The 25,965-nt window shown below is 32.7% G+C and overlaps 4 protein-coding genes and 1 pseudogene across 5 annotated transcripts; 3 read left to right on the top strand and 2 right to left on the bottom strand.

The window, feature by feature from the left end:
• The first annotated feature begins 1,110 nt into the window (after positions 1-1,110).
• Positions 1,111-3,508, top strand: LOC107960181 (kxDL motif-containing protein 1). Its single transcript, XM_016896464.2, has 3 exons — positions 1,111-1,298; positions 2,229-2,381; positions 3,115-3,508. Exons 1-3 carry the CDS (start codon positions 1,138-1,140, stop codon positions 3,215-3,217), a joined length of 417 nt encoding a protein of 138 aa, XP_016751953.2. The 5' UTR covers positions 1,111-1,137; the 3' UTR covers positions 3,218-3,508.
• Positions 3,509-8,096: 4,588 nt separating this feature from the next.
• Positions 8,097-8,465, top strand: LOC121230584 (uncharacterized). Its single transcript, XM_041115502.1, has one exon. The coding sequence runs from the start codon at positions 8,097-8,099 to the stop codon at positions 8,463-8,465; it is 369 nt and encodes a 122-aa protein (XP_040971436.1).
• A 1,383-nt stretch (positions 8,466-9,848) lies between these two features.
• LOC121230913 (cytochrome P450 77A4-like) lies at positions 9,849-17,388 on the bottom strand (annotated as a pseudogene).
• Positions 17,389-21,319: 3,931 nt separating this feature from the next.
• On the top strand, positions 21,320-23,233 carry LOC121230912 (cysteine-rich PDZ-binding protein). Of its 2 annotated transcripts, none has more exons than XM_041116460.1 (4): positions 21,320-21,511; positions 21,609-21,726; positions 22,729-22,820; positions 22,904-23,233. In XM_041116460.1, the coding sequence occupies exons 1-4, from the start codon at positions 21,496-21,498 to the stop codon at positions 22,966-22,968; spliced, it is 291 nt and encodes a 96-aa protein (XP_040972394.1). In that variant the 5' UTR covers positions 21,320-21,495; the 3' UTR covers positions 22,969-23,233. The 2 variants fall into 2 exon arrangements, with proteins under 2 accessions (XP_040972394.1, XP_040972395.1); XM_041116461.1 differs by having other exon boundaries at positions 21,344-21,511; positions 22,729-22,791; positions 22,883-23,233.
• A 616-nt stretch (positions 23,234-23,849) lies between these two features.
• LOC121230911 (MYB-like transcription factor ETC1) lies at positions 23,850-25,374 on the bottom strand. Its single transcript, XM_041116459.1, has 3 exons — positions 25,112-25,374; positions 24,869-24,968; positions 23,850-24,204 (listed from the first exon to the last, which is right to left on the bottom strand). The coding sequence occupies exons 1-3, from the start codon at positions 25,161-25,163 to the stop codon at positions 24,117-24,119; spliced, it is 240 nt and encodes a 79-aa protein (XP_040972393.1). The 5' UTR covers positions 25,164-25,374; the 3' UTR covers positions 23,850-24,116.
• Between the last annotated feature and the right edge of the window lie 591 nt (positions 25,375-25,965).

Genomic DNA, 25,965 nt, shown 5'->3' with positions numbered 1-25,965 from the left:
TAAACAATAACACTTTTAGGGTAGGTTTAGATGAGCAGTGTGTTTATCTGCAGTTAGTGTAAAAACAACGGTGGCGATTAGATTAGATACTATAGCAATATTGTAGTGTGAGACAAAAAATAAGATAAATGAATCGCACTACGCACCTAATCGCCCATTCAAACCAACCCTTAATATTCTCTTACGCTTTTTTACTTGTGTTCTCTTAATGTGCTTGTTAGGGTGCTTAAAGGCTACCTAGCTAGAAGGTCTATTCATATAGATCTAATGTTGGCACAGTATAAATTACGAGCCTAATATCAAGACCAAATGTTTTGTTCTAACCTAATTTTCATACTAGATTTGCAGTGTTTTATGATGGACTTTGATCCATGACCTGTGACATATTGTCACGTTACACTTTAATTCCATTAGATTCAGATACCTTTTTGGAAAATAAAAGTAAAATAAAAAAGGAACATTTAGACCTGTTTATGGGCTAGGCTATCTGCCCAAGTTCAAAGGCTCGCCCAAAATTTGAGAGAGTTTGGGTAAAAATATCAAGCCCAAAAAATGAGCTCAGACAAAAAAATTAGACCCGCTTAAAATATGAGTGGGGCTCTGCCTTGAATATTCAAGGCCTAAGTGCGGTCCATTTTTAAGTTTATAATACTTTATATTATGTAATTTTTATATATTATGTAATTTAAAACACATTAAAAGAATAAACCTATACTAAATATATAATACACTCTAATGTAAACATTAAAATAATATCAAGATAACTATATAAAAAATTTAATAAATTAAAAATGTATAAAATTATTTAATATTAAAATAATATAATATAAATATTTTTTAAAAAAATTATATGGACAGTTAGTCTTTTGCCAATATGGACGGGTTTGAACAAATTCTATGATCATATTTTGGATTGGGCTGAGCTTGGATAAGTATAAAATATGTCAATATCATACTTAAGCCCAGCTAAACCCGGCCCATGAACACCTACATTGAACATTTAAAAACTTTAGGTACCACATTGAAAGTTATGTTAAAGTACAGGGGGCAAATATGCCATTATCCCTATCGAAGACCATTTTCTTTTCCCTATAAATCCCTTACAGTTTTCTGTTCCACGCACAGCTTAAGAAAACTATGAAAAAAAATAGGGAGGAAAAAGAAACAAAAATAGGAATGGAGGAAACGGAGAAAGAAATTGAATCGATGAAAGCAGCTTCGGAAGAGGTGTCTCGTCAGTTCAAAACCCTAATCGATGCCAATGATTTGGACTCTCTTAAGCATTTGCAGCTCCTCATGTACTTTTTTTCCCTTTTCTATTTACTTTTTTCTTCCATTGACATGATTGGATTTGATTTTAGCTGTATGATAATTCATTTTTGTATGTTCTCTTAAAGTTTCTCTTGTTTTCTATAATTACTTCGTAGAGCTGGACTCAGTGAATTACAAATTATTACTTTTTACTTGTGATTAACATTAGTGTTTATCAGAAGGTCAAACCTTTATGATTCATTGCTGGAACTAAACAGTAGTTAGTGGTTATCATGTTGTATAGATTATAAAATCATAAGGATATCTTGTTCTATTATGTATAGAGACATGTTAACAAGGCAATACTACCATCTCAAGCATGATAACCCTGTCTTCGTTGATCTTATCAATCGGTAGCAGCTACTTATTGTCCGTGATTTTATAATGTTGATGTTGTATAATCTCCTTAATAAGCTATTCTTTGTGTCAAGATGCTAGTTCGATGTAGGAATCAGGTGTTTCCTGGAATCAAACATAAGGATTTGTTCATTTAGCTATTGCAAACAAAAATTAATGTCCACATAAACATGATTTTTTATCTTGTATCTTTGGAGATGCTATGTCAGACACCAGATGCCTATGTCCACATAACACTTTACTTCGATGCCCTTGTCTACAGGACTAGGGTGAAAAGGGGTATTGCTCCTGACATGCATCCAGAACGTGACTTGAGAGAGTCATATATCAAAGCTGAAGGCATGTTACATGGTTGTTTTATGCAGAAACATTTGTCCTGAAAGAGAGCAGGACTTCTCCTCCAATAGTGTTGCCAAAATGATTATAAATTTACAATGGAATGTTGTTCAAACTATTCTGTTTTTTTCCCTGCTTTGATTGCAAAATACAGCTTCGATTTGAGTAACAATCTTTGTTCCTGCATTATTATAGCTTTTCCTTTTTGGTGCCACAATTTGCAGCTTGGGAAGGCTACAAGACAGCAACGCGGTCTTATCTCATTTTAATGAGTACTCAGAAAATTGCTTTGCGGAGGTTTCTAGTGACTTTTCAAGGAATACTCGCATGTTAAAGTCTATGAAGTCAGACCTTGATTATATCTTTCAAAAGCTTAGGTATAAGTGCTCTCATATTTATTGTTTTTTGATTGATTACATATGAGATTTTTATTAATTAAAAGTTATTTTCTTTCTATAGTTTTCTATGATTGTAATATATCTGAAGGTTCTTTTGCAACACATTATAATTTCTAGCATTGAGATACAGACCATATTATCCTGCAGGGAGCTTTTCTATGTTTGAAATATAAACTGTTTTGTTAGGAAAACAACTTGCAGATGATAACAGCAATATATGTGATAACTGACCCACAGCATGTTTAGTCTCTCTAAATTCCCTTGGCGTGCAACTTCGTGAAACCTATATACAACCAATTAATTTTGATAATTTTAAAATTAATGATAAAGTGAAAATGGAAATGGTTTTCACTGCAGTCGTACAACCTCTATTGGACAATCATAGGCATGTGTCCCACTAAAAGTTACATTTAGATCCTTAGAGAGTGTATAAACTGATTGTAATTTAGAACTATGGTCTCTGCTTCAATTAGCGAAGTTTGAATGTCAGGATAAACATCATAGACCCGTTTCAATTAGCAGTCTTTGGATTTCAGGATAAATATCAGTCTGCTTTCCATACATCTACTCTGCCTATATTTCTATGTGGATTTATTGACTTTTCAGCATATTGCAGTTTTCCTGACATGAGGCTGCTCTACCGATTTAAATCCCAGCTAATCCAGAATTCTCTCTCTCCCACTCTCTCTTCACTTTTTTTTTTTCTCTGTAGGAGCATGAAGGCAAAAATTATGGCTACCTATCCAGATGCATTCCCAGATGAATCAACTAAGGAGGTATTTGACCAAAGACCGGACCTAGAAGTGCCTCAATAGCTTTGCTACGGAAAGGGATATCTCCAGGTTTGCCTGAGCTTAATTCCCTCTCTGAGGCTGTATTAAAGACGCACTTTGGACATTGGTTAGCTGCATTTAAGACTTTGTTATTGTAGTGCTTTCTACATGGATTTAATCTTGCTTGATGAGGACAATGAGCTCTTCCCTTGTTGCAATTATGATATTCACTTCCACAATGGTTGTATGCTTTTTATGGTATTTCCCTCTGTATTGGTTGTAAATGTGTAAGGAAAGAAAATTGGGAAACAGAGTGAGCATTTTGTTTTACTAGTTTATCATGTGTTCAATTATTCTTGTCTGATAACACTTTCATTGCTATTTTGTTGGTTTGGGGCATAGTACAAAGGGTAAAGAAGGGTATGGCTGGTATAGGTTGGTTGTTCTTGATTTTAGATTATTTCATGATCAAGTTGATCTCAGATTGAGATTCAAGTTAGGATTATAAGAGTTTTGATCATTTTCATTGTCTTAGGTTTAATAGATTCAAGTTAAGATTATAAGAGTTTTGATTTTATAGAGAAATTCCGACTGGTTAGCTTTGAGTGACGATTCAACAATCAATATTGTAGAATAATACCCATCGATAAGTAGAAGAAATATCTCAGATCTAAGCTGATCTTATAGTCAATGTCTAAGATTGGAGAAGAAAGCAATTCATATATTAGTTTATCGATTCGTGATGTTCAAAGTTATTAATAGAATAAAGAAGGCTATATAATGGTGATTTTAATAGTTCAATAATTTAAATTAAAACTTTCATATAATTTAATAAGGATTTTGCAACTTTTTGAAATTAAATGATCAAAATATAAATTTATTAATAGTATGATAAATTGCAAGAAACAATAATTCTTTTTTATTTTTTATTTATCATAAATTAGTTTTTTTTTCTTCCATAGTCATGAGCTTAGCTGCCCTCTATTCAATTCGCAATTCATAAATAAATAAAATTATTATAGCTTGAAAATTGCGAAAAAGATATCATACTTACTGGTTTTTAAATTTGTAATTAAAACTTTCGATGTTATATTAATAAAATCATTCTGCTACTAATATCGTTTATTTAACCATTAAATGGGACATCGGATTTTTATATGACATAATTTAAAATGAAAATTTTAAATAAAAAATGAAAATTGTAAAAATTAATATCGTAAAAATCTTGGGTTTCACTTTTAATTTTAAAAGTTACGTGACAACATTTTACTTTTCTTTACAATTTTCATTTTAAATTACGTCGTATAAGGTTTACGAATCATTAAATGGTTAAATTAGATGTTTCAATAATGAAATAACCTGAATGATATAACATTGATAATTTGAGAATATAATTAGAACCTTTTAAAATTAAGAGTCGATCTAAAATAAGAGTCGATTTAGATTTTTTTATTTTACCCCAAGAAAAGTAAGAGTTGGGTAATAAAGTAAATAGTAATTGAAAGGGAAAGGTCATTTCTCTTGAATATTTACATTAAGACTCTTTCAAACCATATGGTGTACTGGTTTTACCATCTTTATTTGGGTAACGTAGAAATTAAACACAAGAAAATGTATTGTCACAAATTGTTCTGGAAACTTTTATTAAGGGTTAAATCATTATTTGCGCCCGAACGATCAACAACACCAATATTGAAATTTAAATTTTTTTCTTGTCGTAGTTAATTTCTAAACTTGGTAATTGTTTTCATACTGAGGTCTGAACTAGACAATTTATTCCTATATTGGGGCATGAATTTTTTTATCCAAGTTAGCCGTTGAACTTGACAATCGTTCTCACTTTGAGGCCTCAGCTTGGTAAATATTTTCACATTGAGGTTTGAATTTTGAGGTTTTTAAGTAATTATCAAAGACTAACTTGTACCAAGCGAAAGTTTAGGCCCTAATGTGCAAATAATTAACAAGTTTAAGGGCTAACTTGAACAAAAAAAGTTCAAGCCCCATCAACAACACCCAAATTGAGACTTGAACTTTTTTTCTTGTCAAAGTTAATTTTTGAACTTGGTAATTGTTCCCACATTGAAGTCTAAACTAGACAATTATTCTTACAATAGGGCTTGAAGTTTTTTTGGTTCAAGTTAGTCCCTGAACTTGACAATTATTTTCACTTTAAGGCCTGAACTTGACAATTATTCCCACACTGGGGTTTGAACTTTGGGTTTTCAAGTAGATATCAATGACTAATTTGTATCAAGCCAAAGTTTAGGCCCCAGTATACAAACAATTGCCAAATTCAAAGACTAACTTGAAAAAAAAAGTTCAAGCTCTAATATAAAAATAATTGTCAAATTCAAAGACTAAACTAACCTAAAAAAAAGATATCAAGTTCAAGGACTAATTTGAAAACAAAAATATTGATGCCCGAAGGTGAAGCCATAAAAAAAAATTTTAAGGTGGCCAGAAAGTAGAATTTTGATTTTCCAAAGCAATCTAGAAGGTCTTGAAAAGGGCATGAAGTCAACAAGTTTGATACTCAAAGGTGATCCAGTTTTACTCACTCCCTTTTGCATACAAATATTTATTTATGATTGATCTTTTGTTACTTTAACTATAGTTTGGATGTTGACTTTTATTTAATGTTGGTTTCTAGATGATTACGTAATACCTTCACCTACATATAACCACGGATTATGTTGGTGTCATTTATTAATCGTGTTTTAATATTAAGGTAGTTAGTATCGTACCGGTAGACATACTGTTTGGATGGATGGTGGGGTGCGTTTAATTCATTTTTTATCTTACGCTACAGTATATGCAAATACAATTTATCGTTAAACAAACTCAAAATAAAGAAGCAAAACAAATTTATTTTACCGAAATTGCACCGTAAGCACCAGTATGGCTGGTACCAACTAGAATTTGCACCGAAACGAAACCCATAGTTTATTGTTCTGGTTTACTACGCAAACAAAGTGTTCCGGTCAATACAGATAGTTTTGAACCCAAAACATCATGATCTTCAATATCTCAACTTTACCATTTCAATAAAAAAAACACATTTAATTTTTATATCTAAATTTTAATGAATATATATTTCTTGAACAATTTTATTATAGGTTCTGATCATATCTGCTCTTTTTGACACAATATTTAAAACTACCCATAGCCCCTCGGTACACTCGAAACCACATCTTTTTATATTGATAACAATATTTATACCAATCGAAATAAAACTTAATTCGATATTATATTTATATTTATATACACTACAACATAAACCATAGAAAACGTGGTAATTAACTTTCCATGCCATCCTTTTTTGACGTTTAAGATATATATATATACATATATATATCCATAACTTATTTCATTATTTAATCCACCACCTTTTCCAAGTTAGCGACTGAGACGTTCAAGAAAATAACAAGGGAAAACTTCTATATATATATGGCATATTATAATATTAAAATTTTAAAAAAAAACTTAAAAAATTTTAAATTAATATATATTAATTTATATTTGATGTGCTGGCAGTAAATTAAATGATTATTCATCGTTCAAAATGAAATTATTTCAGTTTATTTTTAAAAAAATTTAGATGATGTGTATCGATGTCATTAATCAAACCAGAGTCGTGCGATTTATTAGTAGTATGTTCGACTCTTAATTCGAGTAATTAACGATTATAAGAGTTAGTTTCACATTAGTGTTATAAAAAAGTGTGGTTTATTAATTTCAATTGTTTGGTATTGCGGTTGAAAATTACGGTTGAAAGCTAAAATATTTATTTTAGACATGATGTTAGAAATTAAAAAAATAAAATAATTTAATATAATTATACACTAATTTTTAAATACTTTTTAAGTAATTTATAAATTATTTGTAAAATTAATGATGCACGAAATATTTTAAAAAATTAAAATATAATAATTAAGTATATTTAAATAATTTAATTAGCTAATATATAAAGAAATTTTGATAATTCGAGCTTCAAAATGCAAAATTTGGATACTTTAAAACTCAAAAACTCATTACTTATGGGGTTGAAAAAGTAATTTTTTGGGCCCCATAAGCAATGTCGAAGAGAACCTAAGTAAGTATTGAAACTCCACAAGAAAAGTTGAATCGGCAATACATATAAAGATGGCAATGAGATGGTTTTTTGCCCGCATGATATACCCTCAACAATACCCTCGACTTGACCCAAAATTAAATACTATATTAGGCTTCCTAAAAAGCACTCCTTTTTTGTAATAGGAATAAATCATCCCAAATATCTCATAACTTAACATTAAAAACTCAACAATTACCTAAAACATGGTTAGAATCGATAATTCAATCTCCAAATTGGTCTCGCAACACACCACCTTCATTGCATCATCAGTATGTAAATAAACAAAGTTTGCTGGCAATTATTGACATTGAATATCAATAAGCCATTCTTCCAAGCACCCATGCAATTAGGAAAAAGAAAAGAAAAAGGGGAAAAGTCAGTCAATATCAGCAAACCCAATCTAGAAGATGAATTAGAAGATATTTAATTAGCTATATAGTTGAAAAATTCAACTGCTAATGTGGAAAAGTAAGTTAGTAAAAGGAATAAATTGAACGTAGAAGCATGGCAGCTCATACGTGAGAGAAAACAATGGAAGATTCAGATACCATATTTCTCTCTGTTCACACCATCCATTATTATAATTTATAAAAGGTGGCTTCCTTCTTTGGCCCCACTGTCACCGTCACAGCCACGACAGAGCTCGAAGCTGCCTCTCACCTTAGCTGCTGACATCACCATTTACAGCGACCTATAATTCCAGGAACCTTGGTCACCACCCTTCATTTCTATATAAATACGCTAAACCTTTCCTTGTTTAAAGATCTCTCTTCTTCTTCCTTGAAAGTTTTCATAGTATTTGCTGTCATGGGGAATTGTTTGAGGCACCAAAAAAAGTCATCTTGGGTCGTTGATAATGATGATGATGATGATTGGGAAGCTATGGTGTCAGCTCACGGAAAAGGAGGAGATAACGGTGGTGGGATTAGCATTACGGAGGAGAAGAGGTTGCTTGGTGGCGGTGGCAAGCGAGGAGACGTGCAAAATACTAGCAGAGAAGTGAAGATAACCATTTCTAGAAAGGAGCTGGAGCAATTGGTAAAGAAGGTGGAACTGCAAGGTTTGACTCTAGAACAATTCTTGTCCGGGGTGGTTAACGGTGGCGCTGATTTATATGAGGTGGAGGAGCAGCCGCCTCGGCCATGGAAACCGGTGCTGCAAAGCATCCCCGAATGAGTGGTGGATGATGATGATTATGACAATTCTAGGATTTTTCCTTGATCTAATCAGTTCTCTTTGGTTCTGGTCATCCTTTAGACGCATGGCTGGAACCTAGATTGGTTTTGTTTTTGTTTTTGTTTTTCCCCCCTTGAGTTATTTGTATTGTACAAACACAATTTAGGTCTGTTGTGTATATCCAGACCAGACCTCAAACGTTTTGATATATGTATATTGTTTAACTAATAATATGGTTCCGAAATTTATTAATGATATCCGAGAAGCACAAAGTAAAGCACTAATAAAATATCTCTATTGATGGATCTTCTTCCTAAACAAGTCTACATAAATCTCTTTAATTTGCATGAAGAATGATATCCGAGAAGCACAAAGTAAAGCACTAATAAAATATCTCTATTGATGGATCTTCTTCCTAAACAAGTCTACATAAATCTCTTTAATTTGCATGAAGATAGCATTTTCTATCAAAAAAGATGCATCAAAATACCTCTTGTTCTTTTATCTCCATATCACATACAAATATGCATTTCAAGCAGGTTCAGTATAGTAATAAGTTTTAATATTGCCTAAATTAACTCTTGCATTGTGTAAAGCTGCAAAACAAACTGCTCACACCTTCCTTGAAAATTTACACTCAAAGAAAATATTATCACGTGGCCTCCATATAGAAAATGCAACAAATCTCAAAAGCGAGCAAGTGGTTCTGAGTAAGGAGTCTATTAAGAATAACCATCCAAGTAATAAGAGAATACTTGAGAATATGCAAAGGGAACAATAGCAAACGATATCACTCCGCCTTTTATCTCCCACAATCGAGAAATATTCACTTTAGCATTAGCAAATTGTTGAGAATTGGCAGCAACCAAAAGCTTACTCTCCACCAATTCCTGCTACTCATCGAAGTAGGAACCACGTCCAGAAAACTCTTACCCCTTAACATATATTCACTAACTCAAGTAATCCAAGCAGACCCCTCTCCGTGAATCATTTGTACACCTAACACCCCCAATTTTTCAATGACCAATCAATGTTGCATTTAATTCTCTAATTGTTTTAACAACAGAAAGAGCTTCTGCTAGCAATAAAGAGTGCCAAGTGGCCTGTAATTTTATGGCAGCCTCTTCTTTATAATGCTCAAAATTCCAGACTGACAATTTACTCTTATTATTATTTTTTCTATTTTGCTTATTCTTTGTTACTTTCCCAATTTCCAATCAAATTGGATCAAATTAGATGGATATTGGACCTTTCCCCATTGTTATGGAATTCGCCTGCCTCAACCACAGAATTTGTGGGTAAATTACTCAAAAATATCATTTTGAAGCTAATGTTTATATTAGGAATGTCTCATTATTATAAGTAATCATGGACAACATTTAATTAAGGGCTTAATTAAGAGAATGTTGCACTTTTTAGCATGACATACATGATTAAGCATCCAAGACAGAAAGTCTTCCTAATGAACCTAACTATATGTAAACTAAAACTTCAAGCATTTTTATTTCTCTTTCCCCTTTGAATTTCTTACCGAGGCAAGATGACAGCCTTGAGAGGGTTCTTCATCACAACAGTGAAAGCATAAGTTTCCGTCATGTCGGGCGGAGAATCCAGCACCGGCAGCCATTTAAAAGCTTGTACCATCTTTGCAAGCGACAACTTTATGTGCAAAACACCTAGGTTCCAAGCGGGGCAAATCCGTCGCCCGGCCCCAAACGGCAACATCTTCACTGAACGAGTCCCCGTCACATCGACACCAACCCCGTCACCTCGCAAAAACCTATCGGGCCGAAACTCCCCCGGATCCGACCATATATCTGGATCCTCGGTAATCCATGCAGTGTAGAACTCAACATGAACCCCTGCTGGAATTCTATAGCCACCAAGCTCAATGTCCTTTATAGCTGCATGAGATAAAAGGAAATGGCTCGGAGGGTGTCGTCGAAAAGTTTCTTTAACGACGGATTCAAGATACGCCATATTTTCGACATCTTCTTCTTTGATATCCCCATTTTTGCCCACACATTCAACAATTTCATGGTACAATTTATCTTGGATATCTTGATTCATCACCAAGTGAAGCATTGCCCATTCTACCGTCGTCGCTGACGTTGTAGAAAATTGATCAAAATTTGGAGAAATAAAACAAAGAATATAATAAAGAATATAATGAAAAGAGAAATAATTTTTATGGAAGAAAGAAAACACCCTTTTGATTAATTTTTATTTCACTCACTCAATAATATTCTTCATCACATACAACTCTTTATATAGGAGTTGTAAGTGACTATTCATCTATATCACTAAATGCTAGGAGTTGTGGCTATTCATTTACATAACTTAAATACTATAAGAGTTATGACTATCCATGCATGTGTGTAACTTTTCATCTTCAATTCTCTTTGCATTATTAACTCTTTATATTCAAGCCTCTTCACATTCGTAACTTTTCATAATTTATTTTGTGCAAGATTAATTTAATTATGTGCCAACAATGTCTCCCTTAAATTAAACTTGCTTCGAACTCCCAGCCTTTCAACATTTTTCTTGAAGACTTGTCCACTAAGCGGCTTTGTGAAGATATCAGCCATCTGATCTTCTGTCTTGTAATATTCAACTTGAATATCACCATTATTCACTAGTTCCCTCAATAAGTGATAACGAATGCGAATGTGTTTTGTCCTTTTATGAAGAACTGGATCTTTTGTGACCGAAATAGTAGAACTATTGTCACAAAACAAAATCGTTGACTTGCTCTCCTTCTGCTTAAGACTCTCCAAAATTCCACGTAACCAAATCAATTGACATCCTGCATAAGACGCAGCGATATATTCAGCTTCTGTAGTCGAAAGCGCCACAACTGATTGTTTCTTTGAACTCCATGAAACTGCACCACTACCAAGGTGAAAAACATAACCAGAAGTGCTTCTGCTATCATCAATGCTTCCTGCTAAATCACTATCCGTATAACCAATGAGATCAACTAATGTATTAGCTTTATAGAAAATTCCATAATCAATGGTTCCCTTCACATATCTCAATATTCTCTTGGCAGCCTCCCAGTGATTGGAGTAAGGTTTCTCCATGAATCTACTCACCAAACTAACAGCATACACGATGTCAGGCCTTGTCGAAGTCAGATACATCAACTTCCCAACCAAACTTCTGAATATGGTGGAATTGACAAGCTTTCCTTCACCCTCTTTAGATAACTTCAGACCTGTAATGCATGGAGTAGAGACTGGATTCGCATTTTCCATCATGAACTTTTTTAGAACTTCCTTTGCGTAGCTCTCTTGTGAAATAAAAATTCCTTTCTTGGATTGATGAACTTCAATACCAAGAAAATGATGAAGTTCTCCCAAATCTGTCATCTTAAATTCTGCCATCATTGAGTGCTGAAATTCTTTCAACATCTTCACATCATTTCCTGTGAAAATAAGATCATCAACGTAGAGACTAACAACCATGAATCTTCCTTGATAATTGCCTTTGATGTAGAGAGTATGCTCATATGGAGATTTCTGGAATCCACACTTTTGAAAATAAGAATCGATTCGGCTATACCAAGCTCGGGGTGATTGCTTCAACCCGTACAAAGCTTTCTTCAACTTGTAAACTTTTTCTTCTTCTCCTTTTTTGACAAACCCTGGTGGTTGATCAACATAGACTTCTTCTTTGAGAACACCATTCAAAAACGCAGATTTTACATCCATTTGGAACATTTTCCAATTGTTTTGGGGCAGCAAGAGAAATAAGTAACTGAACTGTCTCAAGTCTTGAAACTGGAGCAAATGCCTCTGTAAAATCTTCTCCTTCCTTTTGCTTGTATCATTTTGCAACCAGTCTTGCCTTGTACTTGTTGATAGAGCCATTCGGATTCATCTTTGTCTTGTACACCCATTTGACTCCAATTGAATTCTTGTGCGGCGGTAAATCTGTGAGTTCCCATATATCATTGTTTTCAATTGAGCAAATCTCTTCTTTCATGGCTTTCCTCCATATTTCTTCTTGATATGCATCATCAAAAGAAATTGGATCTTCTCCTGCAAAGAAGACAAAGAATACAACATCATTTTGCACAACTTCATCCGTTACATCATATAACTCTTGGATGCTTCTAGTTTTTCGGATCGGGCTGGATGAAGAAGAATTTGATGAAGAACTTGGGGAAGCAGGAGATTTCCTACTTGAGCATCATCTTCAGCATTCTCAATTACTGCCTCTTCTTCTTCTTCAAGTTCAAAAGGAAAAATTGGCAAATTTTCCTTTTCAATTTCCATATCTTCAAACATGGAATTTTCATCAAACCGAACATCTCGGCTTATCACAATCTTCTTTGTCACCGGATTGTACAACTTGTATGCCTTACTTCTTTCACTATAGCCAATGAAAATGCATTTCTCTGACTTGTCATCCAACTTGCTTCTCATTGCATCTGGAATATGAGAGTAGGCAACACTCCCAAATACTCTAAGATGACTAATACTAGGCTTTATACCATACCACGCCTCATGTGGTATGCAATTCTCCAAGCTTCTTGTCGGTGATCTATTTATAAGATAAACTGCACAAGAAACAGCTTCAGCCCAAAATCTTCTTGATAACCTCTTCTTCTTAAGAAGACATCTAGCCATTTCCATAATTGTTCTGTTCTTTCTTTCACACACACCATTTTGCTGAGGTGTATGGCAAACTGTCATTTCATGCCGGATGCCACTATCTCGACAATATTTCTCAAATTCTTTTGAAAAATATTCACCTCCACGATCTGTACGCAATGTGTTAATTTTTAGCCCAGTAAAGTTCTCCACTTCTGCCTTGAAATCTTGGAATCTCTGAAAAGCCTCTGATTTTTCTTGGACACAATACACCCATATCTTTCTTGAGTAATCATCAATGAAAGAGATAAAGTAACGATTACCTCCCAAAGATGAAATTGTCATTGGACCACAAAGATCTGAGTGAATAAGTTGTAATGGTCTTCTTGCTTTCCACGAGGATTGAGAAGGAAAAGCAATTTTGTGTTGCTTTCCAAGTTGACATGCTTCACAAACATCATCAAGCCGATCGATTTTTGGTAAACCTCTAACCATCATCTTCCTTGAAAGCATCTTCAAATTTCCATAGTTTAAATGTCCATATCTATCATGACATAACTTTGAAATTCCTTTATGAGCACCAATAAAACAAGACATATTCTGACTTTGAAGGGTAAGAGAGAAAAGATTATTTGATGCCACTCCAACTCTAGCAACAACCTGATTTTTCTTTGATAAATAGCAAGCCATGTCACGGAAATAAATATCATACCCCTTCTTCAAAAGATGCCCAACGCTAAGCAGATTATTTTTAAGACCAGGAACAAAATAAACTTCAGACATTTTCTCTACCCTTCCTTGCTTTGTTTTGAACTCCAACTCACCAACACCGCTAACTTTGTAAGCTTTTCCATCTCCTACTTTTACTTCTCCACAATCAGATTCAAAGAACTTCGAAAATAAATTTTTGTTACCTGTCATATGCTTGCTAGCACCACTGTCTATGTACCAGACATCATCAATCTCTCCACCATGAGATACGAGCAACAAAGTTTCTTGCTTTTGCTCTTGATTATTTTGTACTATATTAGCTTCATTTTTCTCTTCTTTTTTGTACCAGCATTCACTTGCCAAATGACCAGGTTTGCGACAATTATAACATTCAAAATAGCCACGATCTCTTCCTCTTTGATTTCCACGTCCACGTCCTCTTTGTGATCCTCTAAAATTTTGACTTTGGTTGGCTTCTTTCCATCCATTCTCCGTGCTTGCATATTCACCTCTTTCACGAGCATTTGAGCCTCTTCCTCTAAAATTTCTTCCTCTTCCACGACCACGATTTCTCCCTCTTTGATTTTTAAAATCTCCCTTCTTCTCATTTAGAGACAACTTTGACTGGAGTGCTTGATCTAGATCTACTTCCTTTTTCTTCTTGTTTAATCTTTCTTCATGGGCTTACAACGAACCTGTGAGTTCATCAATAGTCATGGTACTCAAGTCATTTGATTCTTCAATGGCAACCACAATGTAGTCAAATCTGGAATCTAAAGAACGGAGGATTTTCTCAACACCACGAATATCATCCATAGTTTCACCATTTTTTTTAATTGATTGACTATGGACAAAACCCGTGAACAGTAATCAGAAACTGATTCTGACTCTGTTTTTTGCAATCTTTCAAACTCTCCTCGAAGAGTTTGCAACCGAACTCTTTTCACCTTTTCATTTCCTTTGAATGAATTTTGTAAAAATTCCCATGCTTGTTTTGTCGTGGTGGCACAAGCTATTTTTTCCCAAGCCGCTTCATATGATTGAACTCCTTGATATATCCAAAATAAGGCTTGCTGATTTTTTTTCCTTGATTTTCTTAGACTCTCTTTTTAAACTTGTGTTAATCCTTCCTCCTCTTCAGCCTCAACTTCATTATAACCTTTTTCAACAATCTCCCAAACTTCTAGAGATCCAAGAAAAGCCTTCATTTGGATACTCCATTTGCCATAATTTTCTTTGGTTAATTGGGGAATGGAAGAAAGAGGAATAGAATTGTTCATTTTGATCGAACCTGGCTCTGATACCAATTTGTAGAAAATTGATCAAAATTTGGAGAAATAAAACAAAGAATATAATAAAGAATATAATGAAAAGAGAAATAATTTTTATGGAAGAAAGAAAACACCCTTTTGATTAATTTTTATTTCACTCACTCAATAATATTCTTCATCACATACAACTCTTTATATAGGAGTTGTAAGTGACTATTCATCTATATCACTAAATGCTAGGAGTTGTGACTATTCATTTACATAACTTAAATACTATAAGAGTTATGACTATCCATGCATGTGTGTAACTTTTCATCTTCAAGTCTCTTTGTATTATTAACTCTTCATATTCAACCTCTTCACATTCGTAACTTTTCATAATTTATTTTGTGCAAGATTAATTTAATTATGTGCCAACAGACGTGTCCGTACCGGCACTAATCACTTCGGAACATAGCGTCACGTACTCTTCTTCACCCAATGGACCTCGGGTTTTATCAGGTTCGAGTCCGAACAACGAGTCTATATAGGCTGCACCGAGTGGACTCACCATTTCTTGGTTAGGGTTTTCACCTTTCTCCACAAAAGCTCTCCTTGCTTTTATCAATGGGACCAAACATTCCAATTGCTTCTTCCTTAATGCCTTAGCTTTTTTCATTTGCCGGTGAAACAACGGTGTTAAAACCGGCAAGAAATCCGGTAGCTGCGGCGATGTTATTAGCATTACATCTTTTTAATATGCTTTCAATTTCCTTAATCCGTTGTTCGGAGATCTTTGCTCCGAAACATAAACAGATTAATATACTACATATAGTGAGTCGGCAGTTGTTCATTACCTCAACGACACCAGTCTCCATTGCATCGCTTTCAATTCGCTTCATGTGGTTTTCAATCGCCCATTTACGGATCCAACCGCATTGTTTCACTCTCGTAGGGGTTATTACCTCGGTGACGAAGTTCTTCCTTAGGGTTCGCCATAAAGGTCCGTACTCAGCCGAGTTGATAGCCCGTTTTCCGACACTAAACACAAGCCGGATCGGCGAGTCCGGCGGTCTGGAAGCAAAAGTAGGTCCTCTTTGAACTAGGGCTTCATGGATAAGCCTTGAGTCGGTCACAATCACCATGGTGCGTTGCCCCATTTGCATGCTGAAAATGGGACCATACCTTTTACGTAAACCACATACTATAAATATGAAGTGTTGACGTTGGAGGATGATTTGAATTAGGTTTTCGACAAGTGGCCAACCAGGTGGAACTGGAGGGAGGTTCTTAGGTCCACCACCGGTGGTTGGCCAGTAGCGCCACCATAGACGGAGGAAGATAAGGGCCAAAACAATGATGGAAAGGTCTAAAAATTCCATTTTTTTTAGTAAGGGACTGGTATTTTTCACATGGTAGTGAAAAAGGCTAAAATGAGAGTGAGTTAAATGAATTTGTTCCACCAACTTTTCACCGTCTATTAATTTCTTTTATCAGATGCATTTACTATACTATATGTTTACATAGCAACTAAATTTAATGACAATGTACTAAAAACTTTTGTATCATAGATTGATTCATCCTTATCTTTTTTTATAAATTGAAATCGATTGTCGGAAGTATCGTTGTCATATCAACCACATCCTTCTCATAGTTTAGTCATTAGATCAACACTAATTGATGGATCAAATCTGACATAAAGTATATTTAAAAATTTAAATCATTAGGAGTTTAAGAGAGTTTTAATTCTAACCGATAGCATCGAAGCAGTTAATATCATCCAGGATGAAATACTTGCGGGTTTTAATTCCACTTTGGTAAAAAGAATTCATTTATTATTGAAGCTTCTATGTCATTAGAGTCTTTAGTATGCTTCTCGGTAAGATAATAAACTTACAGATAGGATTGTTAAGACTGTACGAGATAGAAGAACTGGCTTACGTCTTATGGAAGATCCGATTCAGATGGATTATTTTTTTCACAAAAAAAATGTGGATCAAACATATACTTACTTCAAAGACAGCTTGGATGTGACATGTTAAAAACAAAAAATAGTCTATTTTTTTAACATGTCAAATCCAGTCTATTATTGCCCCAAGTATACATGTACTTACAGTTCTATCTAGCCATTGAAAATTTATAAAATTTTATGTTGATAAATGGTAAAATTATAGTTTAGCTCCTCAAAAGATAAAATTTTAATTTAGTCATTTAAAAAACTATAAAGATATATGCCAATAAAATGGTGAAATTATACTCAAGCTCTCGTAAATATATCACTTGATTTATCAATAAATGCCTAAAATTATAGTTTGGAATCAAAATTGAGCCCAGCGGGGTCCAATTTCAATATGCAATAAAAAAAATGAGGTTAAAAATATCATAAGCCCTTATACTTTTTAAAAATTTAGAATTTAGTACCTGTACTTTTATTTTTAAGAATTAGTTTCTCTATTTTTTAGATTTATTGTTAATATTGTTAAACCTCTTCTTTTTTTTTGTTAAATTTGGAAAAAAAATCAGTCGATAGTCATGTAATTAAAAAAATAATGTTATAATAACATGAATTTAATAAAAAATTTTAACAATGTTAACAATTGAATCTGAATTTTAAAATATAAAAAGTCGAGTGACTAAATTCCTAAAAATAAACGTATAAGGACGAAATCCTAAATTTTTTAAGAATACTGGGATTTATGTAATATTTCCTCGAGTACATCTAATTTTGGTCCCTTTTTTTTTTCTTTCTTAAAAACATTTTGAAGATCCAAGAAATGGAGGTGATCTCTTACTTTCATCTCTTGCAGTTTCGCTTCCCATGGATTGTTCAAAATCTATTAAAAAAACCATTAAGTAAAACTTTATCATAATGTTATATAATGGGATGATATAATTTTTGGCCTTTAAACTTGGTAACTAGATTCATTTTTGTCCTTAAATTTGGGTTCTGTTAAGATTTTATGACGTGACTAATGTTATTGGAATAGGATTAGATCAGACAGTCTAAGAATTGATTGATATAACAGTCCGAACAAAGTAATTGAATAGATTGACTCAAGAACTAATTGAAATTGGTAAAAATTTAAAACTAGGATAGAAATTGACAGTTGAACCGATTTAATAATATTTTAAAATTTTTTTATGAATTTTTAATTAATTATTTTATTATTGTTGATTCGATAGCTAAACTGGTGGTTTGACCTGTTCAATCACTGATCTAGCTATTAAAACACTGTTTGTGATATTTTGAGATTGTTCCATGTCATCAAACTTTTAAAATTTTCAAGTTTAAGGACTAAAATGAATCTAGTTATCAAGTTCAAGTGTCAAAGTGGACAAAAAATAAATATAAATACCAAACTGAATCCAATTGCTAAGTTCGAGACCAATATAATTCACAAGGTAAAGTGAAACGCACCTTGAGAGGACCATGTTGAAAGAGAAATAAAATTAGAACCCCTAGTATTGAATTCATTCTCCTGCATAGATTTAAGTACTATATGTCAAGACAAAAATTAAAGATACCTATACAAATTTGTCGGGGGAAGTCGGACTCATTTTGGTAGAAATTTTCAAAGTATTGTTCACTGGGAGTTGATGAACCCATCAACGATGGAAGTATTGTGTCCGGGTTATCTGTGCTCAGTTTTATTTTTGGGGTTTGTCAACTGACTAGCTCAAATGGTATATAAGGGTACGGATTTAAACTTGCGAGACACTCCCATTTTGTAAACCTGTTAAGTCTCTCCATGGATCAATTAAAAAACAAAACCCGAGATAAAACCAAACATAGGCACCCCTAACATAATACCTCTACCATTGAAGGATCCATTAACTCTTGGCAGACGACACTTTAAAAACTTTTCCCAAAACAAGTTAAAGATCCTTCAAGACATTGAAACTAGTTACGTAATAGAGAATGTATACCGAACTCGGTGCAGTACTGTGGGAAGGGGTATCCCAACCAATGTGAGTAACATGTTTAACATCTGTAGGGTACCCAATTTCCATATTTTTCTCCTTCACAGCTACAACAACAACAACAAAATGCCATTTTCAAAAAAACCCAACACTATGAACAAAAGTAACCCATGAAACATGTTCAAAGACAGTAAGTAAAGGACCTTACCAAAAATTCGTGAAATGTTTTTGAATTTCTTGTATAACCTTTTGATCTTGGTAGCCATGATACTGGACAAAGAACAGAATGTAATTTCTTTGTTTTTTTTTTAAGAAACCTCAAAATGAAGGAAATGACGGCTTGAAGACAAAAAGTAAGACAAAGATTGGATGGTATGGCTGGTTAAGAAAGCTTATATGATTTGTGACAATATTGTTGTGAAGCGAGTAAGCTGTGGTGTTGAGCTTGTTCTTATATGTTAGAAGAATCTTTTTTATAGTAAAATTCCATTATTAGTCCTTATATTATACATAAATGATAGATTTAGTCTTTATATTTTTTGAATTTTAAAAATTTTAATCCTAACACAAATGGTAGCGGCTAAATTCTATTATTACTCTTGTACTATGTGTAAAGTTGTAGTATCAGTCTATGTTCTCTTATACTTTTTCTAATTTCGAAATTCCAATCTTGACGTATACATAGGATTTTGAAAGAAAAAAAGAATCAGCATAACTTAATGAATTTAACAAATACCGTTTAGTTAGGACTGAAATTTAAAAATTTTAAAATATAGGGACTAAAAAAGAATTTAACCCATTTTTTGTTGTTTAAACATAAACGAATCTTTCATATCTGTCAAGAAATTTTAATTGATCTTTCGTGCAACTCACATGGATTGAAAATATCTTTTAATATAAAGATTTTTTTCTAACAATATCTTCCTCTCAATTTGCCCTATAATGTATATATTCTACTCTACCACCTCTATTTGCAATTTAATACAGCTTTTTTCCGAATGAGTCTTAATTTAATTGACATGAATAATATCGTTAATGTAAAAAAATATAGGTTCAAGCACAATAAAACGAACGATCCTTCTATTGATGAGGTTAGGGAAGAGATATAACTAGAAAAAAAAATATTTTTTTCTTTTGAAAAATCACAATATTTGAGATTTTTTTTTTCTAAGGTTGATGATTAGTGTTGCAGTCACGTTAGGTGCAGCTGTCTCTTAGTAGGAAACACATAGCCTTTTTTACAAAGAAAATCATTATAAAATGTTGAGATTCGGATGCCATGATCATATGCATGAATCAACATTTTGTATAGCCAATTGTTGAAATTTACTTCTTTTACTTTTATTTTTATTTTTATCGAGGATAAATCCGAATTAAGCAACGAACAAGAACAAATAGAGAAAATTAGACACAAATATTAATGTAAAAAACTGTTCCAAAGAGGATAAAAATTTATGAGTAAAGAAAACTTCACTAAATGGCAAATAACCGAAAAAAGTATAAGATGGAGAAAAAACAAAACAAAACCCTTAAATCCCGAAAAATACAAAGCGCTCTGGTTGAAACACAAAATTCCCTTAAACTCTCTTTTGTTAAGTTGTTGAAGAGTTGCTAAAAGCCCTATTTATAGGCTGAAATTCATAGGCTAATATGATTAAAATATCCCTAGAGTTATTAGAGTTCGACTGGATAAAGATAAATAAGTTTAACTAAGAGAAGAAACTCAGTCTAGTGGGGGACACGTCGCCACTTCGTGACGTCGTTTATTAGCTCATTGGGATGTCACATGTCGCGTCATCGGGATGTTGGCTCTTCCTCGTGATGATTCAACTCTGTTTCGTCCAAAATGCGAGGCACACTCCACAATTTTTAAGAATTTAATCTACCTATTTTTTAGATTTAAAAAATTATTTTCAAATTATATATAACTATGTACAAGGACTAAATTTCAAATTTTCGCATAATAAATAATCATAATTGAATTTTACCATTTTTTTTATAATGCAAAAAGAAAAAGAATTGTGAATAAAGGGAGGTTCCTTTTATATAGAGTTACGTAGATAATAAAGAGCAAACAGTGAAAAATTATTAAATTAAATATATATTTTTAATACTTTTACATTTTTTAAAATTAATTAAATACTTATGTGTCATCTAAGTGATAATTCACATGTATGCCATGTCAGCAAAATTAATAGGTACAGACTTTTCCATCTATTTTAGAGTGATTTGATAAAAAAAATACAAGTTTAAGGGCTAAAAGAGAAAAAAATTAAATATAGGGTTAAAATAAATTTTTTTTGTAAAATTTGAGGGCCAAAAAGGTTATTATGCCGTTTGTTTTAATGGAAATGATTAATGGACCGAATACAAGTAAAGTGGCCAAGTGAAAAAAGAAAATAAAAGGGTCAAAGTGAGAATTTCATTATACTAAAGGGGCCGAAACAGGTTTAAACCTTAAATTAAACTCCCAAAATTCCTAGGGTTTCGGTTTCGGTTTCGAAATACAGAAAGGGGAAAATTTGCAGAAAAAAGCCATCAACTCCAATGGTGTGCGAGAAGTGTAAGTTTTTCTTACTCTGCAATTAATTTAAACTAGTTTTTGTTTAATTTGATCTAATCTGAAAATTTCTGATGGGTTTGATTAATTTCATTTGTAGGTCAGAAGAAGCTATCAAAGGTGATAGTGCCAGATAAGTGGAAGGAAGGCGCCAGCAACACCACCGAAAGCGGTGGCCGGAAAGTTAACGAGAATAAACTCCTATCGAAAAAGCACAGGTCTTTGTTTCTTTCTTTTAATTGTTTTTTTTTTTTTGCCCTCCTTCTTCAAGTTTTACAAAGTTCATTTACAAATTTGCAAAACATAAGCAATTGGGTTTCTTTTTATTTAATCCGGCAGAAATTTTAATTTGAGCTGTAGCAATAACTTGTTGGTCAGATAATTTCTTTAAAGCATGACTTGATTATTAGTGTAAATTATTGATAATTCTTCTGAGTTTAGAATTTGGGGTTTAGGGTTCTTTGACATTGCGAAAATAATTTTATTTTAGTGCTCGTTTTCTGGGTTTGGTCTATAACAAAACTTGGGTTTTATGCTTTCAGCTGTGCTATTAATTTTTGGTAAAAGTACCTTGGAGGCCCTTATACTAGGAGCTAAATTGCATTTTGTATCCTTCATTAAAAAGTAGAGCAAATTAGTCTTTGTTGGTTAGATTAAAGAGCAAATTGGACCTTTTGTTAAAAATTCTATCTATTTCTACCTTTAGAAATTGGTCCATGTATGTCAGCTTGAGGTATATATGACACACCACATGCAATTGTTTGGTTATTTTGTCAGCTACACTCTTATTTATTAGTAGAAATAGATGAAATTTTTAACAGAAAAGACCATTGCTCTTTAATTTAATGTACAGGGACTAATTTGCCCATTTTTTGAGTAAAGGAGGCAAAATGCAATCTCACTCCTACTACAGAAGTCTCCATAATACTTTTACCATTAATTTTGTCATTTGTGCAGTAACTTGAATATGTGGTTCCCTCTTGTGTCTGTATGTTGATTAACTATGCAATGCTCACCAATCACGCTACTGGCTCGGTGGCAAACTGTGTTTGTAAATTTCTTCCCTGTTCCCCCCATTGTAACATAATTGCTTACTTGTAACGAAAAAAACTATGCAGTGCTCTTATAAGGCCGAGTTGTCCCATCTAATTTTCACGTATGATTCTGGGGATTTCGTTTTTTGTATGTCTATGTTTAGATTTGAAATCCATTGTTTGCAGATGGACACCTTATGGAAATACAAAGTGCATCATTTGCAAGCAGCAAGTGCATCAAGATGCCAAGTACTGTCACACTTGTGCTTATTCCAAAGGTCTCAATCTAGCCATTTCATTGTTTTTTCATGATGTTTTGTGTGCGTGTGGTCTCTCTCAGGGGGCATTTCATGTTGTGCAGGCGTATGCGCGATGTGCGGTAAGCAAGTGCTCGACACCAAGCTTTACAAGCAGAGTAACGTATAATCGCAGGGGGATATAAGCTGGTCGTTGAGTAGATATCATAACTGGTATTTATCATTATTAACTCACCTACTTGGATCAAAAGAGGCATAAAATTGTTGATGCTGCATGTTTTGTAGTCCTCTCTCTGATCATTTGTACTAGAAAACAGATAATCTCATTTTATATTCAAGTATGTATTAATCATGTCTATAGCTGGACTAACAAGGAACTAGTTATTGTTTGTAAAGTTGGTCTAATACATTTCTTGAGGTTTGAACTCGGCAAATACTCTCACATTGCGTCTTGAATCTTTTTTTATCCAAGTTAATTCTTGAACTTGGTAATTATTACCACATTGAGGCATGAATGTTTTTTTATATTTTGTCCAAGTTAATTCTTGAATTTGGCAATTATTATTGGGGCCTGAACCTTTTTCTTTTGTCCAAGTTAGTCCCTAATATTTCCTTGAAAGCCTTATAGTTTAAGTCCTAATGTGAAAACAATTACTATGTTTAAAGACTAACTTGGACAAAAAAAAAAGTTTAGGCAACAATTATACAAATAACGAATTTAGATTTGAATATTTCGAATATTTCAATTTTTAAAAGAAATTGTTATTGAAAAATACTATGTTTTCTAAATGTGGATATTTAGTAGATTTGGGTATTCAATGTTTAAATTTTACAAAAAATTGTAGATATTCCAATGATAAACATGATATCAAGGATATGTCCCTCAAAATGGCTGATTTGTGATTAAAATTTTATGAAATTACATATTAGTAGAATTGTAGTTTAGTCCCTCAAATTTATGATTCAAGCATTTTTGCTTTTTGTACAATTTCATTCCCAAATGCTGAAAAATTAAAACTTGAAGACTAAATGGATAAAAAACACACATAATAAACTAAGAAACATCCTTGGGCTATTGAAAGTATATATAAAGCCACGGAGACATCCCCCCCATAGTAAAAGTTCATCAAAACAAGAGAAAACCCCAAAACATCAAACAACAATGCTCAATTTTCTAAGTCGGGTTGAACCGATTATACCATATTCTTGACCCTTTTTTGGTGACTACAACAAATACCCATCATTGCTCTCTTGCCCATAATTGCCATCCAGTCCCTCAAATTTTGCCCCTTTCTTTAAAAATGTCCTTTTTTTTTCTCATTCACTCGTTGAATACCTGGTATTCCAGTACTCTTCAATTTCTTCAGCTGTTCTACCAGGGATTCTTCCAGCAATTAAAGCCCACCTGTTAATAAAAAGTCTTGTCAGATTTTATTACCTTTCCGGCAACAGTGTCAGCAGTGATTTCTTCCTATATATTATAAATTTTTGTACTTTTCTAAAATATGAAATTAAATTTTTCTACTTTTTAAATTTTAATATTCAAGTTTAATTTTTAAAATTTTTAAAATTATTTTCTTAATTTTAAGTTTATTATAACGATATTTTCTTAATTACATAAATATTAAAATATTTTTTTTTAAATTTCAAAATAGTATACTAACAAATCTAAATATATATATAATAATGTTAACAGCTAAACCCGAATTTTGAAACTAAAAAATAAGACTAAATTTCAAAATTTTGAAAAGTATAGAGACTTATGGCATATTTAACTCAAAAAATTAAGGGTAAACTACATTAGTAGTCACCCAACTATTAGTAAATTCTTTTTTTTGGACACCCAACTATTGGCAAATTTCTTTTTTGGTCATTGAGTTTGTCTCTTTTGGTTACTAGTTGACTAACTTAAAAATGAAAATATCCAAAAATTCAAAATAGTTGGATGATAAAAAAAAATAGTTGAGTAACTATTTTGTAAGTTTTCATAGTTGGTTGACCAAAAAATAAATTTACTAATAATTGAGTCACTACTAGTGCAATTTACCCAAAAATTAAAGAGACTTTACCTCTCTCCAACCAGATTAAACATCCTAATTATAAGTGTTTCCTCATCTTCAGAGAATTTAAGCTTTGATTCTTCACTTGTTTCCTCCTCTGAACTAAATTCTGTAATATAAAAAAAAATACCAAAGCTTAAGAGTATCCATAACCCATAACATACATACATACATACATACATACATACATACATGCATACAATCAAAACCCAAAGATCTAAAAGTGAGAAAGAAAGAGTATTTGAGAGGTACCTTGAGAGTTGACATAAGTTTTACCAGAAGAGGAATGTTGAGAGTCAGCCATTAATGGAGTTTTGAAGATTGAAGGGAAGGGAGATAATTAATTAGGGACCTTAGAAATGAAGTAAACAGAGCCAATGAGGGGAAATGATTAGATCATGTGTTTGGATGAAAACATAAATAAAATATGTAAGAATGGGTAGTAAGTTGAATGACAGATAGAGGAGCTCTGGTGGTCTAACTAGGTTGATGGGTAGTTGAGGGCATTAATGAAAAAAGATTCTTTGGTCTTTTGTCTTAATCTCATGTAGTTGTCTACATGTCTAGTGTTAAGGATAGAACATCTTATCATGGTGTCAATCATATTTGTGTCCTTATCCAATTTCATAATTATCCTATAATTGGAGATTTTTTATCTATTTTTTTTAATAATGTTTGAAGTAAATTGGATTGATCCCCATACTGGTCTAGAAAATGACTTTAAATAGATTAGAACAAAAATTGATAGATTGAAATCAACAATTAAATTGAGTTTTTTTTAATATTTTTAAATTGAATAATTCGGATCAACGAATCGATAGCCTGATTAGTTAAATTACTAATCCAATTCCAAAGTTCAAATTTGAATCGTCTTCCTAATCCTCCTAAATTACCCAAATAGTCCTTTTAAAGTTAATTCAACAATAAAATGAAAATTTTATGTTAATACAAAGAGAAATTTATATTTTTGGCTTTTCAGAAAATTCATAAATCAAACCCCTCTCACTTTCTTTTTTTTCTAATTTCGTCCCTAACTAGTGCACCTAACATTAATTCAATCCATACACATGCATAATTTAGAGAATTCCAATGGAAAGAAATGTTCT

This window comes from Gossypium hirsutum, chromosome A06 (genome assembly GCF_007990345.1).
Source record: "Gossypium hirsutum isolate 1008001.06 chromosome A06, Gossypium_hirsutum_v2.1, whole genome shotgun sequence".
Lineage (NCBI taxonomy): Eukaryota > Viridiplantae > Streptophyta > Magnoliopsida > Malvales > Malvaceae > Gossypium > Gossypium hirsutum.
This window is presented reverse-complemented; position numbering and strand designations above follow the sequence as displayed.